The 15363-nt window shown below is 39.8% G+C and overlaps 1 protein-coding gene across 1 annotated transcript; it reads left to right on the top strand.

The window, feature by feature from the left end:
* The first annotated feature begins 1980 nt into the window (after positions 1 to 1980).
* rab3da (RAB3D, member RAS oncogene family, a) lies at positions 1981 to 12438 on the top strand. Its single transcript, XM_083925636.1, has 5 exons — positions 1981 to 2105; positions 4770 to 5003; positions 10202 to 10320; positions 11185 to 11309; positions 11445 to 12438. The coding sequence occupies exons 2-5, from the start codon at positions 4770 to 4772 to the stop codon at positions 11630 to 11632; spliced, it is 666 nt and encodes a 221-aa protein (XP_083781762.1). The 5' UTR covers positions 1981 to 2105; the 3' UTR covers positions 11633 to 12438.
* Positions 12439 to 15363: the final 2925 nt, after the last annotated feature.

The raw sequence follows: 15363 nt of genomic DNA on the forward strand, positions 1-15363 counted from the left end.
TTTGATCCAGTTCTAAAGAAAAAACCTCCGTTTGTGTTAGGTGAGAACATTTCTTAATTGAAAAAGTTTATGTTTTTATATTGTGTAACAGGTTGACATTACGTGATATAGGTGTTTTTTTTAAGACTGAGGTGATTAAGTTGATCTTCTTTCTCCATGGTCATTTTGTAATCAGTTATCTAATGCATGATGTGTTTCCCCCTCAGAACTAAAGGAATTATATAGGCTACTTGGGAATTTGAGTGTAATAAATATAAAAGAAAAACACTTCACACTGTGTTGAACTCTACCATAACTTAAACTGGCTGTAAAAATCCAGTGAATTGTTTAGGGTGTGCCACCAAGGTCTCAGGGATGCTCTGCCTGCCAAGCACCAATAAAAACCCTCTTTCACACTGCAGTTTTAGCAGGTCTGTTGCATCACTGCCCTGCAGCTGTAGTTTTTCTCTTGCTTCAACATGATTCAGGTACTCAGGCCGTACAGCACAAAACATGTTGGTATTCTCAATACTAAACAATACCATCCGTTGAGGCTTGCAAACCCAAGACGATCTTATCTGGTTTAGACATGATTAATGTGCCTGGGTGCATGACTCCTCTGCATTGCCTGCAGTCAGTATGGTGCTTGTTGATAAAAAGGCCAAAATTTCAGCGATTTACATCTTAAACGTCCGCGTATTAAATGGGAATGTTAAACTTTACAAATCAGCTGCTACGTGTTATCCACCGTGCAAAAGTGGCCGATTAAACTGAGAGGTCATGAGTTTGGATGCTGTTTGTTAGTCGTGCGTAACTCCTAAGCCAGTCAACACAGTTTACAGCAGGGCCGCCTGCAGCATTAATTGAATACCCCCGGAAATGTGGCGATTTCACCTTCAAACTAAAAGACTGGCAGTGCGAATTCGCATGCAAAAATATGTCAATGTAGGCTTACTTGTTTGCATTTACTCAATAAACTGCTTTATTGACAGATTTTTTTCTACGATAGTTTTGATAATTGATTAATCTATAATCGATTTTTAGAAATAATTGTAGTCGGCATGAGTCATTAAAACAATAACAAAAAGTCATAACATTTAGGAAACCAACTATTAGTCGCAACTCTACATATTAACAATAATTAGTATGTGTACTATTGTATTGTAGCTTTATGATATTACACAATACTATCAGCACCCGCTGCTTGCCAGCAGGCGAGGCAGGCAACTGTTTGGGGCCCCTGAGGGCTGACACACTTTAAACTACAGAGGTGACAATGTGCAAAGTTTGCAATAACAGTTGGAGACCATACCTCCCTAAGGGGGGGCCCATCTGACTCCGCCCACTTCCGTTTAAAAAAAATAAAAAATTTTTTACTAACATTGCATGTGTCATGCATGATTTAGTTTAAACAAACCCAAACCTTTAATGGTGATGAACGCTGGTTCAAGGGACACCCTGTGAAGTTTTGCCTCGGGCCCCAACAGACTCTAGAATCGCCTCTGTCAACACACAGAATCACTGACGATGAAAAGATTAGAAAAGATAAGATATAACTTTAATAATCCTGGAGGAAATTCTAGTTCCAGATTGCTCAGAAGTTTACAATTACAAAAACAAGCACAATTTAAGATAATACAATATAACAATGAACAAAATAGGTAACAATAACAAAAAAATGAAATAACAAAAGAGCATCAAATAGGTAAAAAGTGCAGATGACATGGCAGGATGTATTAGACAAATATATTGCACATGATAACGAACATAATATAGTCTGTTGCATGCATGCACATAACAAACTTTGCTTCAGAGTTGCTTAAACAAACAACTCCAAATACCATACGTTTATATTTACTTTCATGCACATGTTTTTTTTTGTTTGTTTAATTACGTTTAAAATAAAAAGGATGCTTTTATTTTGAAGATTTTTACCGGAAGTTCCACTCATCTATTTTCGCTGGCTTGCCGCTGGTTACACGGCGGGTGTCCCAGTCACCGGCACAAGCACAAACCTGGAGATCCGGGAGTGGAGCCCGACAGCAGCGCACACCAGTCGGCTTTCAGGTAGAGGTGGAAGACCGCGGGCAAAGACGGAGGAGACGGACTCATAAACAACATCCACGGTACGTTAACATTCACAAACTTGTCAGTATGGGCCGGGGGTTCGTTTTAATGTCATCAGGTTGTTGAGCTACCGTATGGTGGAGGCAGTTAACTGTTGCTTGTGTCAACTACATCTCAGAACACGTTGTGCATGCAGTGCCTCCGGTTTGTATACAAATAATGAGTTTAAAACAAAGTGGCAACAAGTGTCGTGCCCATGTGTCCTCACTCAAAGCAGTAGCATGGTTTTGCGAAGTGCACCTCATTTCCATAAACAAGATTAGACCAGATGTTAACAGCTGTTGTCAAGTCTTATTTTGTATGATGCTGCTTTTATGCGAGATTATTTGTTTTTTTCTTCTGCACCCAGCGTTTTAAAACCTCCACACACCAGTTTGCACCTATTTTCATACTGCTGTTTGGGCGCATGCGTGGTTATCAGTGTTTTGCTGAGTGAGTACGGCCCCTTTTTATGGTCTTGGAAGTGGTAATGCTGAGCTGGTCTCCAGAGTGATCTATGCAATCAGGGAGGAGTACAGGACTCTGCTCAGCCTATCTGAAAGAGAAGAGAGAGTGGTTGGATGGGGTGGAGGACGTGTGGATGAATGGATGGGATTCAGAAAGATGGAGGAAGGAGAGAGTTTAGAGTGGGGGGGGGGGGGGGGGGCGAGATATGGATGGATGATGATAGGAGGGATGCATGCATAGATGGATGAGTATGAGAGAGTAAAGGAAGATAAATGGGAGTGTGAGGGGGTTGGCGTGTGTGTGTTTTTAAATGGGAGTGTCAGTGGGTCGATGGATGGTCAGATGGATGATAGATGAAATATAGAGGGAGGGGAGGAGTATCTTTTGCCCCCCCTCCCTCGCCCACTGCTCAGCATCCACAGAGCCCATAAGTTTTGCAATGTGAGTCCATGTGATGGAGAGCGCATTGGATGACTGACAGAGGGTGAAACAATGGAAGGAGCGCTCCCCGGTTGTAATTCATAGCACAGGGATGAGAGCTAAGAGGCCATGGGGGGGCTGAAATTCCTCACTCTTGACATTTTGAACACACAAGCACTGTCTGACAGACCCCCCCCCCCATCTTTAAATAAGCCAGTATCAGGCAGAGAGGCTGGCGATGGAGCTAAATTCTACTCATTACTCATGTCAAATGCTAACTCCAGGATGTAGTTTGTCAGCACTTTCGCTGCATGTTCTCACCAGCATTTATCAGCAGAGCACATAGTTGACATACTTGTTTCATGCTACAAATAGTTCTATAACAAACTGGCATAGAGGTAACCCTGGACTATGCAAGAGCTAGTGCTAATCGTGTTGCTTCTTCACTTTTTCAGTTGTCATCACTTATATATACTTCTCAACTGACTTAAAATGTAACGGTCTTTTCAGGCATGAATATTTTTTCTCTGTTTCTCTGTCAACTAAAAAAACGTCCTCGATGGCTGATTTGATGTATATTCATGCCGAAAAAGAACGTGGGTTCCATTTTCACCGGAGTTACACTTTAAACCTGTGGAAGGCAGTTTATTTTTTGCGACGCTGAGTGAAAAAAATCCACAATAGGGGCGGCCGGTGGAACAGTGGTTAGAGCCCCATGCCCCATGTAAAGATGCTGAAGGTCCTCGAGGCAGCAGCAGCAGGTTCGACTCTGACCTGAGGCCCTTTGCTGCATGTCTCCCACTCTCTCTCTTAGGCTTAGTGCTTTTTTTTTTTTTTTACCTTCTTCAGCTTTAATTCTTCATGGCATAGGGATAACATGCTGGAAACATTTCTTTAGAGATTTTGGTCCATGATGACATGATAGCATCACTCAGTTGCTGCAGATTTTTCAGGTGCACATCCATGATGCGTATCTGTCGTTCCACCAGATCCCAAAGGTGCTCTATTGGATTGAGATCCGGTGACTGTGGAAGACATTTGAGTAGAGTGGACGCATTGTCATGTTCAAGAAAGCAGTTTGAGATTATTTGAGCTTTGTGACATAATGATGATAAAAATAGCTGGGATTTTTTATAGATCCTTTCAAGGGAGCGAAGGACGCTTTACATGAAGGAAGGACAAGTAACAACACAAAGAGAGCAAACAAAACAAAATCAAAATAAGTAAATGGAATAGTAGTGGCTATGTTTCTTGGGAATAACAGGAATCCATAGGCTGAGGTGAACAGGTGGGTTTTGAGGAGGTTTTTTTGAATATGATGAATGCATTGCAGTTATCCATACGGGAGGTGATGATAATAATAATGATAAACTTTATTTTTACAGCTCTTTTAATACAAAAAAATGCAGCTCAAAGTTCTTTACATTGAAAGCATTAAAACGAGAAGACAATCATCGTTGAACAGGACATTTTTGCAAATAAATAGGTGGCACAAGAAGAACAGTGCTTATAGCATTGAAATATTAAACAACAGATAAAAGAGAAGAACAAACAATGAAATAGTTGAAAAATACAAGAACTGTAGTGATGAGCAAACGATCGTAGGAGCAGCCAAAATTATTGAGCAAATCATACAATAAAACATCGAAATAAAAATAAAAGAATCTAATTTTAAAAATAAAGATGGAATGATGATTTCTGCCCCAGAGTCTGAGTGAATTCATGTGTGAAGTGTATTCATAAGGTTAGGAGCTTAAATACCGTTCTTCGTCCTCTTGTCCTACTCCATTTGATAGATGGCACTAGCCAGAGATCCAGGGGCGGGCCAGGAACAGAGAGATGCAGCCGACCAAAACTTTGACTACATGTTTAAGCTGCTTATTATCGGCAACAGCAGCGTGGGAAAGACCTCCTTCCTGTTCCGCTTTGCAGATGACTCCTTCACTTCAGCCTTTGTCAGCACGGTGGGCATCGACTTCAAAGTCAAGACCATCTACAGGAACGACAAAAGGGTCAAACTTCAGATCTGGGTAAGTCGGAAAAATACATATTGATCTTTGATATATGCTGAAAAAGGAAGATTGTCCTTATGCTGGTGGGCGATGTGATTCAGTGACATATAAGGCTACGTTCACACTGCAGTTCCAAGTGACCTGAATCAGATTGTTTTGCTCATATGTGACCCATATCTGATTTGCCTTCGACAGTGTGAACAGCACAAGTCGCATTGTACCTGACATTTTCTTTTCAGAATTAGGCCACTTTAAAGTGTGGTACTAAATCGAATACGTATCGGATTTAATGCGACTTTAACGTCATTCTGACCCGCACTGCATTGTTTTGTAACTGAATGACAAATAAAGATGATTGAGAAAAAAAAAGTGTGCCATGGGCGGGAGCCAGGAACAGAATCAAAACAAACATGGAGGACAGCAGTGAAGCAGACGGCCAGTGGAGGGATAGTAAAGTTTTAGACCTCAGTATTTTTTTGTTTTTAATTTTTCTATATGTTTTGTTTTTAGCATTAAGCCATAAAGTCCTACAATACCTGTTGCCGTCGCCATGTTCGCTTCCGGAAACACCGCTGTGGCTTGATGTCATCAATGATCAACTGTGCATGCGGGTCACTCCAGGAGCGTGAGCTGTTCACATAGCAATCGGTAGACAGGCTACATTTAAAGACGTAATGTGAACAGCCAAGCAAAGAAATCGTAATTGTGCATTAAGACCTGCAATGTGAACGTATCAAAAGTGACACCTGCCATTAGAATGCTCTCCATATGCGTCTTGAGTGACCACTTGTGACCTGATCTCCTTGGTGAGCTACTGACCTGCATGTTTTGGGTTTCTTCCTACTCCAACACATCTGATTCTAACGATCTGCTCATTTTCAAGCAGCTGAAGCTCGTGAAGGGTTTGATAATCGTTTGAAAAACATGCAGGGCAGCAGCTCTCCAGGAGCAGGGTTGGACACCCCTGGCGTACAGCGATCAGATCTCAGTGCATCCTCAATGCGTTTTTGGTGCATTCACACCCATAGTTAGTATGTTCACTTGTGACTGGATCACCCAGGACGCATTTCAATGCCAACAAGGCCTCACAATTTTCAGCTGATACTTTTAATCTACAGCATCTTATGATTAGTGCATTCAGCCATGTGGGTCCAACCCAAAAAGAACACCAACTTCATCAAATCAAAGTCTCATAATGTCTCTTTTAAATGTTGTTTAATTCACAGTTTGACTGTGTTCAGTGTGCCATTAATGAAGGTGAAAAATTAGGTTTCACTTTTACTGTTTTCTTTCCATAGACCAATTAAGAGTGGGGAAAGGAAAACTGATAATAGATAATAACTAATAGAAATGGAGAACTTGAAACACACAGTTGGAAAGATAGCCAGAAACAAAAGTATTTTGTAAAATTGTCAAATGTCATCATTCTGAAACATAAAGGCGTAAAGGCAAACCGCCCATACTTTAATCGTTTATTCCTAGTCTTGAATAGCTCAGTAGTGATACATGACAGACTAAGCTATGCAACTCTTTAAAGATGTACTCCATAAGAATTAAGATATGTCGTTTTTAACAGCCTCATTGGCAGTTAGATGAAATTGCAGGCGAGCCTGATCTTTCAGAGCCCCACATCTTGTCATGCTCACGGTCACTGTTGACTTTTTTTCTTTTTTTTGCTCTTTTGTAAACTTTATTGAAACATATTCACCTCTCTACTTCCGGTCCGTCCCCTATATGTTACCCTCTTAAATCCATACACACACATGTCCCTTCCATACTTCTGCCCTTACTACAAGTGACTGACTCAGAAGTTGGAAGTTCCAGATTACCGATTACAAGTGAACAAAGCATAACCGTTAGTGACGAGATCGGCCGGCAGACCAACCACTGTCAGCAGCGTCACTAACATGACGGCTTATTTAATGTCACCACAGACACGTATATTAGAATTCTCGGCAAAAAGCCAAATAGAAGTGCTTTCATTAGTGAGTCATATGATAAATCACAATTGTTTTAACTCACTATTGGATAGATAATAACTTAACAGACAATTAAATAAATGAAAATCTTACAGAGTATAGTAGTATTTTTTTTGTAGTTTAAAGCAACATGTTTATAATGGTTTGTGCTCTGTAGCTTGACAAATGATCCCGGTATGAAAAAGGCTAACAATGCCAAGATAATTTACTTTCTTCACCTTCCTGCTTTCAAACTGTTTACCATCACATGCACATACGGTAGCCTGGTTTCTCCTCTGCAGCAGGAAGAAGGAGTGGAAGTCTGGCAGATAAGGCCAGTGCAAACTGATAGATGTTTGCTCAGTGCAGAAGCATAAAAGTAAAAGACTGTGTTAAAGTTCTCGATTTAACTTTAATTACTCTGGCACATAAAACATTTAGAGTGCTGGGTGTAAAAGCCCTAATTTCTATATATCTTTTTTACCATTCTAATCATTTATATGTGGTGCTACTTGTGGTGGTTGCTTTGTTTGTTAACTGACCTCAGAAATGTCAGACTGCCTGAGAAGAATTAGTCACCTCGATTGGCCTTCAGTTTCTAAACTCTTAAAACTGATTGACCTCTCTGCATCTTTAGCAGTTAGCCCGGGGCTAGTTCTGTTAAACCAAAGCCTCATCCACAGACAGACACTTTCAGGAGTGATGTAATTTGCTGAAGGTGGATGCTACACTAATCATTTTTGCATCAAATGTGTTTTTTACTGTATATTTGACTATAATCATGCCCATTCAGACATTTTGAATGAATTCTAATGTTTGCAGAACTGAAAACAAAATAGTCAGTCGACAATAGGGTGTCAAATGCCAAAAACACAATAAGTGTTTCAGTTCAACAAGCATTAGAGAAAAGAATCAAAAGTCTCTGTATTGGCCACCTCTTGAAATAAACAAGACTGAGAAGGACAAAAAAATTGCCTATTTGAGTGAGTTTAACAGGATTAAGAGTGTAGTTAGCTGACAGCAGAGGTGTTTTGAAAGAGCTGCGAAACTCCCATCATTAAGATCTAAAATCTTAATCCTAATAATTTCAAGGATAATGCTAAGAAAGCGTTTTCACTTCCCACAGCAGATACAATATTATACTATACAAAGCAAACAGGCTTGACAGACACTACATCAGCAAAATTGAGTATAAAAAACTGCAGCATCTTTAATGTCAGAGCTGTTATTAACTTGAGGTAATTAACTGCATTTACATGGGGTTGAGAGGCTCTAAAGTACAGCTTCACCCGAAGGCAGAGTGAATAGTGCTTTCGAAAGCATTGTTGCACAACATCAACTGTTTATCCCTAGTTTGCCCTGTTACACGCTGCTGCCTGTCACAGTCGTGGCGTGAACTCATTTCTCAGACTCCGGAGTTAACGACAGTTGATGTTTAACATCATCCCCAGACGGCAGGGTTCATGAAAGATGCATGGGGTTGAGCTGCTCCTGAATGTGCTTACTGCGCAGACTGACACACAGGACAGATCTATTACTGACTGTTCACTGCTCACACACAGCACTCATGTTCGATGAAAATTATACATCTTATTTTAGCTTAATGGATTTATGATAGCAGGCCTCCTCTGCTCTGCCTAACAGTGATACAGCTGCATACTTTTACACGGACAAGGTGCCAAGTAAAATGTAAATGACTGCTTCCAAACTTGAATGGGTTTCATGGAGCAATTAAAAGAAGCTCAACTCATTTTGTGAACCTTTGCACCAAAATTGGGCATAAGTAAGTTTGAGACAGTGGTAACATTTCATGCTGTGATGCTTATTGCCCCTTTTGATATGACAAGCCCTAAATCTCCATCTTTAAAGTGCATAATGAAGTTAATATTGTACATGACAGCAGCTTTACATTTGATCAGCAGAGAACAGACAAAGTGGATTAATCCGTTAAACTCATATTTCCCGGTGTAGTTTTAGCGTATCGAAATCAGAGTTATCATTGTTGAACAGTTTTCCTACAAGCAGACAAGCGCATGAAGATGAAAGGCACGGCCCTGAAGGCACGGCCAAGAAGCAGAGAGCATATCCTGGTGTATTCACAGGGTGTGTCCACATCAACTCATGATGGGAGGGATTATCTTCTGTTCCAAGAGAGTTAATGATTCACCAAGTTAACCCTCTGTTTTCTTCCCTCATGAATTTTTTTATATTCTCATTTATATGAGCAGTGTGTAGTAACCAGTGGCATCTAGTGGTGAGGTTGCAGATTGCAACCAACTGAATACCTCTCCTTCAACCCTCTCTTTCCAAGCCATGGATGGATTACTGAACGGGCCTACTGGGCACAGGCAGTTCATGACCATAAAGAAACATAAAACAACTAGAAAGAGACACAATATGACCACAAAGAGCAACAAATAACTACAGAGAGATACAACATAACTACAAAAAGACAAAAAAGAACTACAGGTAGACAAAAAAAGACCACAAAGAGACACAATATGATAAAAAAAGAGACAAAAAAGACCATAAAGAGACACATCATGACTACAAAGAGAAGCAAAAGACCACAAAGGGCCTACTCACACCATTCGTACCATGCCCAAGCACGATTCACGGCTAAAGTGAAACAAAGTTTGTTTGACCAGTGTGAGTTGATGAACATTTAAAAAGATGCCACCGAAGGGTTCGCCGGGAGTAGGAATGTTTAATGCAGATATTGTCAGATGAAAATATTCAAAAACAGTTGGGATAAAATACAAAATACACAAAAACTCAGAGGTGTGATGACGTATAAGCAAGTAGCGATCGTGCTGCAGCAAGGATCTTTTAAAGTAATGTGAGTGCAGTGGAGGAGGGAGGGGGGACACTCACTCTGAAGCATGGCACGGATCAACTGGGCCAAATGTGAAAAATAGACATTTTACCAAGAGACAAAAAAGAACTACAAAGAGACATAAAATGAGTCTTGCTTGTAGAAAAGATGGTGGTGGCCTTTTGCATGTCTGGTGTTTGGTTTGTCCGTCCGGGCTACTGTATAGAAACATCGCAGTGCCACATTGTGGCTCACTCGTAGAGGAGCCGCTCCCTATGCAGAAATGAAATGCTCATTTTAAGCTAACGAGTCTCAGTTTCATGTGATTATACACACATGAAATAGTACGCACTGCTCCTTTTAAGGAATTTGTTTAGTTTTTAAAGGCTATACTTAATGTGTCAGAAGACCCAGAATTTCTCAGGTATGCCGTGTGTTTACAGGACACAGCAGGGCAGGAGCGCTACCGGACCATCACCACAGCTTACTACAGGGGAGCCATGGGATTCCTGCTAATGTACGATATCACAAGCCAGGAGTCGTTCTGCGCTGTACAGGACTGGTGGGTAGACCTTCGGAATGCATTTGTAAAGCTATTTGTTGTTTTTTAATGCCTCAGGACCTTGTAACATCCTGACGCCCCTTTGCTATGTGTCCAACAAGACACGATGACATTCGGAAGAAATCGTTCAATCACTGCAGTAACAGGATACAGCAAAGAAAAACAGGATATAGTATATAAAAGTTGTTTGTTTGTTTTTTTTCACATAATTAGAATTTGACTCCAGTCGTTGTGAAATATTGTGTATGAACTCAGCTGTGGATAACTACATGAAATCCTGCAGTCGTAGCCTTAGTAATACTTGAAGTAAATAACAGCAAATGAAAAATTAAAATATATGTTGATTTTCATGTAACTTACAGTTCTAATTACCCTTCAATTACAGAGGTTTCTTATTCTTTAAACGGTGGTGGAAAAGTACTCATGGTGTTACCGGCAACATAAACTTCAGCATCAAAAGTCATTGTTGGACAGAATGGCCCCTTTCAGAATGTTGTATTATTATTATTATATACATCATGTTATTGGAATGTTATTACTGATGCATTAACAGGTAAGCAGCATTTTCAAGAGTTCATTTCAACTACTTATAAATTGCTATATTTGCACGTAGAATTATAATGTGTAAAGTAACCAGTAAATTTACCTCTCAGATAAATTTGTGGAATAAAAAAGTACAATATTTGCCCCTGAAATGCAGTGGAGTAGATGTAGCATACCATTTTAACACTCAAGTAAAGTACAAGTTCTTTAAAACTTTACTTAAGTAGTCTGCAGTAAGTTAAAGTGCTTTGTGACTTTCCACCACTGGCTGCAAGAAATACAGTAAAGTTTTTGTGAAAATGCTGTGTTGTTGTTTCCCAGGGCAACCCAGATCAAGACATACTCGTGGGGCAACGCTCAAGTAGTGCTGGTAGGCAATAAGCTGGACTTGGAGGAGGACAGGCAGGTCCCCACTGAAGATGCCCAGAGGCTGGCTACAGAGCTCGGTTAGCGCACGCACACGCAGACACACAGACACACACACACACACACACACACACACACACACACACCTACCACCTGCTCAAAAAGGACACACAAGACAAACATTAATAATCACTCATAGTCCATTCTCTATCCAGGCTTCCAGTTCTTTGAGGCCAGTGCCAAAGACAATATCAACGTGAAGCAGGTTTTTGACAAGCTGGTGGACGTCATCTGTGAGAAGATGACCGAGAGCGTCAATGGTGACGCCAATTCGTCAGCCAATCACAAGGAGGGCGGCCTGAAGGAGACGCCCCGCACCAACCCGAGCGGCTGCTCATGCTGATGGCCCAGCAGTGGAAATTCATAGAAAGCTGGTTTCATAGTCACACACACACACACACACACACACACACACACACACACGCACACACGCACACACACATGCACACAAATTTAAAGAATAACTGAATTGTGAAAAAAATCTATTGTTGTGAATGTACTTATTCATGTTACTGCAATACTATCATGGACGCTTGACTGCTTTTTATTCATTTCATGTTTTCACAACTTGGTGGCGACTCCAGCTTCATCGTAACTTGAATGTGACTGTTACACTGAGATGCCAAAGCACTGCACTGAGCAGCTGTGCCTTTTATTATTTCTTGTTTAATGGGTAAACAGCACCTGTTGCAGGTGAGGATGTGAATAAAAGCCAAAATTAGTACGGTGTGGGGATCACTGTGATTTCACTTGTGTCATGCTACCCTCCTGTGGCTGCTGCATGAAAATGCATCACTGTGACTCATTACCGCACACTGTGTATCCTGCGGACTCGAGGTCCTGCTGAGGAAGAATGCTCATTTACTGTTCAGTACAAAGTCAAACATACCTGAAGGTTGAAGTCAAACAAACCTGAAAGATGCTGTGTCATTCAAGGTCTCTGTGCACAGTCAAGACTTGAACTGAGGGATATTCCTGTTTGCTTTTAATTTATATTTTTCTTTTTGTACCATATAATGGTTAATGCTGGTTCAATGTTTCCTTTGCCAGGTTTATTGTGTCTCTCTAAAATGGGTATTAAAAGATGTTGATCTATGTCTGTTGTTTTTTTTAATTTGAAGTAATTAAATTTAATTCACTCACTCATCTTCAACCACTTATCTGGGGTCGGGTCGCGGGGGCAGCAGCTCTAGCAGGGGACCCCAAACTTCCCTTTAAATTAAACTCAATTTTATTATTTCTCTGCATTAAGCAATACTTCTAAATACCAGTAAAAGATTGATGGTTCTTTACAAGTTTCTAGGTTGTGTTGATGTTAGAAATTCTTAACTTTTTAAAATTTAATCAATCACGTTTTACATTTAATCCCCAAAAGGGTTTTTCCATTTATTATAAGATTCTTTTTTCAGCTGCTAATAAATGCAAAAACATTTTTGGTATGTGTTTTTTTTCCATCATTCAGTTATTTAATACCTTAGATTGGTTCGTGTTTTTTTAAACAGTCATGTATGTTTAGATCTGTGTTAAATGTAAGAAATCATTAATGAAATTCTATTTCTTGTCATAAAAATTTTTGTTCTATTTTTGAAGGGACTTTGGTCACCAGGAAGTGCTGCTTAAATCACAAGTGACGTGTGTGTGTGTGTGTGTGTGTGTGTGTGTGTGTGTGTGTGTGTGTGTGTGTGTGTGTGTGTGTGTGTGTGTGTGTGTGTGTGTGTGTGTGTGTGTGTGTGTGTGTGTGTGTGTGTGTGTGTGTGTGTGTGTGTGTGTGTGTGTGTGTGTGTGTGTGTGTGTGTGTGTGTGTGTGTGTGTGTGTGTGTGTGTGTGTGTGTGTGTGTGTGTGTGTGTGTGTGTGTGTGTGTGTGTGTGAGACCGTGACCTGTCAGAAGATAAAGGGGCATGTGAAAGCCTTGTTGCGCGACACTCCTGACTGATCAGACCTCAGTGGACAGACAGAACTGCACAGGTATGGGCTTAATGCTTTTTCACACTTTAAATTAAAATTATTCAACTATATGAAAACCTTTTGTTTCTAATAGCAACCCTCCTGAAAACACATTATAGTGAATTAACATTTGATCTGATCCAGTATATTTTTGTCAGAGAGAACCTTCTATCTACTTACCTTGAAAAGTAATCAGACGAAAGAATGATGAACAAGACGTACTTTGTAGTTGATAACTGATCTTCTCATATTTCCCTCGTAATCAAAGATTTACCTTCCAGAGCAAGGTAGTTGGTTAACTGATGTTTGAGTATTGCTGTTTTGTAGTAGTCATATGTTAATAGTGTATATATATATAAAGTTATATTTCAGGTATATGGGGTTCCAAAGAATCTAACACAACAGACTTACAGTAATGAGTGGCATACTGTTTTTTAAGGTGTATAAGGTTTCTCCTTTTTGGAGTAAAGCACACAATTTTCCATGAGCTACAGAGCATCATGCTGTTTTTCCAGGAAGCTAAATTACAATATATGCATAATATCAATTTATCCTGCAGCATGAACATTATTAGAAAAAAGTTACATGCTAGGTTTAATGAAATGATATCAGAAAGATTTCTTGTTAAAACCAAAATGATGAACATGGCACTGAACCTTATGTTCTGAGAACACAAATCCCTTCTGTGGCCCCTGAGGTCGGCATTTTCAAAAGAAAATCCAGGAGTACAACAGGTTGTGTGAATTATGCGAAATTAGGAAAAGATGAAACTCAAATCTCATTTTCTTCTGTATTGTTGTTGTTAGACATGGTTGGATGCACTGACCATGACAGAATGAAAAGGTTGTTGTAAATTGTCCGCCTTTGTTTCTTAAGCTTGGTAAAAACAGCGGGATGGTTTATGTTTCCACTCTGGTATCTGAATAATGGTGTCTTGTAAGCTGATTCGAGCTATTATTTATACATGACACAAAAGTATATGATAATATATATATGATAATAATAACACTATATAATATTATCCAACAGACTGAAAAATTCAAGTATCGTCCAACTCCGCTCTCTTTAAAAGTAGGAAAACTCTGACCCTACACAGCAGAGGAAACCAGCTTATTTAGCCATTAGTAACAGACCTGATCTAAGAACTGTTCTTTTTGACTTTTCAAGTTGTGTTAAAACTGTGTTAAAAACTGTTTTGCTGCCTCAAGGCCAGTAAATGTATCTAAATAATCATCATGTGATGTTGCTGATGTTATTACAGCATTTTATTGCCTCTTGGAAGCAGGGTAACAGTTGCCAAGTAGGTTCCCACTGAAGATTATAGTCAAAGCTGCAATAAGGAAGAGATCAATAACTATAAAACTGAGCTAATTTCTCTGATCCAGAGAACAAACAGGAACAAAGTTAAGCAAGGTTGGGGACAAAGTGTTTTATGGCTCTTCCTGGCTACTTGTAATATACCTGATAAGATACCTTGACTCCTTCAGAAACTCATAAGAAGACATTTGATATATTGGCGGCATATTCTGTCAACATGTTCACAACCTACTTACATGGCACCTTTTAATCCTGTGTTTCATAAATGTTATGGCATACTGCATTTCAAGTTGTTCAACACTTTTAATCGAAAAGTCTGATGTAGACATGGGATGGGATTTGGTGGTAGAATTGACAGTGTCACAGTACTACACAACTACGTGTGTACATGGAAATCCTTTAAATAACTCATACGGAAGATGAAATAAAAAAAAATGAAGTGTGGATATGAACGAGCAACTTATCTCACACATCAACCGAAACCTGGGATTACGCCAGCATGACAAACTTTAAAGGAGCCACATTTAAAGGAGATTAAGACCCCTGTGTTTTCCTGCCAGTTACTGTGGTTAATGTGTAACCAAAGCAAATGCCATTTGACCCATGTCAGTACTTGCTTGTGTTGTAAGCCATCCCCATAATACCATTGATTTTCCTATGAGAGGTGAAATGCAAAGTCTCGCACTAAACCAAAATCCCCTAGCTGATAAATAAGTGTGACCATTTGAACTATAATTTAGTTATCAGCTCAACTAACTATCTTTTTTTCTTCTCTTTTTTTTCACAGTTTGAAAAAACAAACAAACTCCAAG

The sequence above is a fragment of the Echiichthys vipera genome, assembly GCF_963691815.1.
Source record: "Echiichthys vipera genome assembly, chromosome: 2".
Classification (NCBI taxonomy): Eukaryota; Metazoa; Chordata; class Actinopteri; order Perciformes; family Trachinidae; genus Echiichthys; species Echiichthys vipera.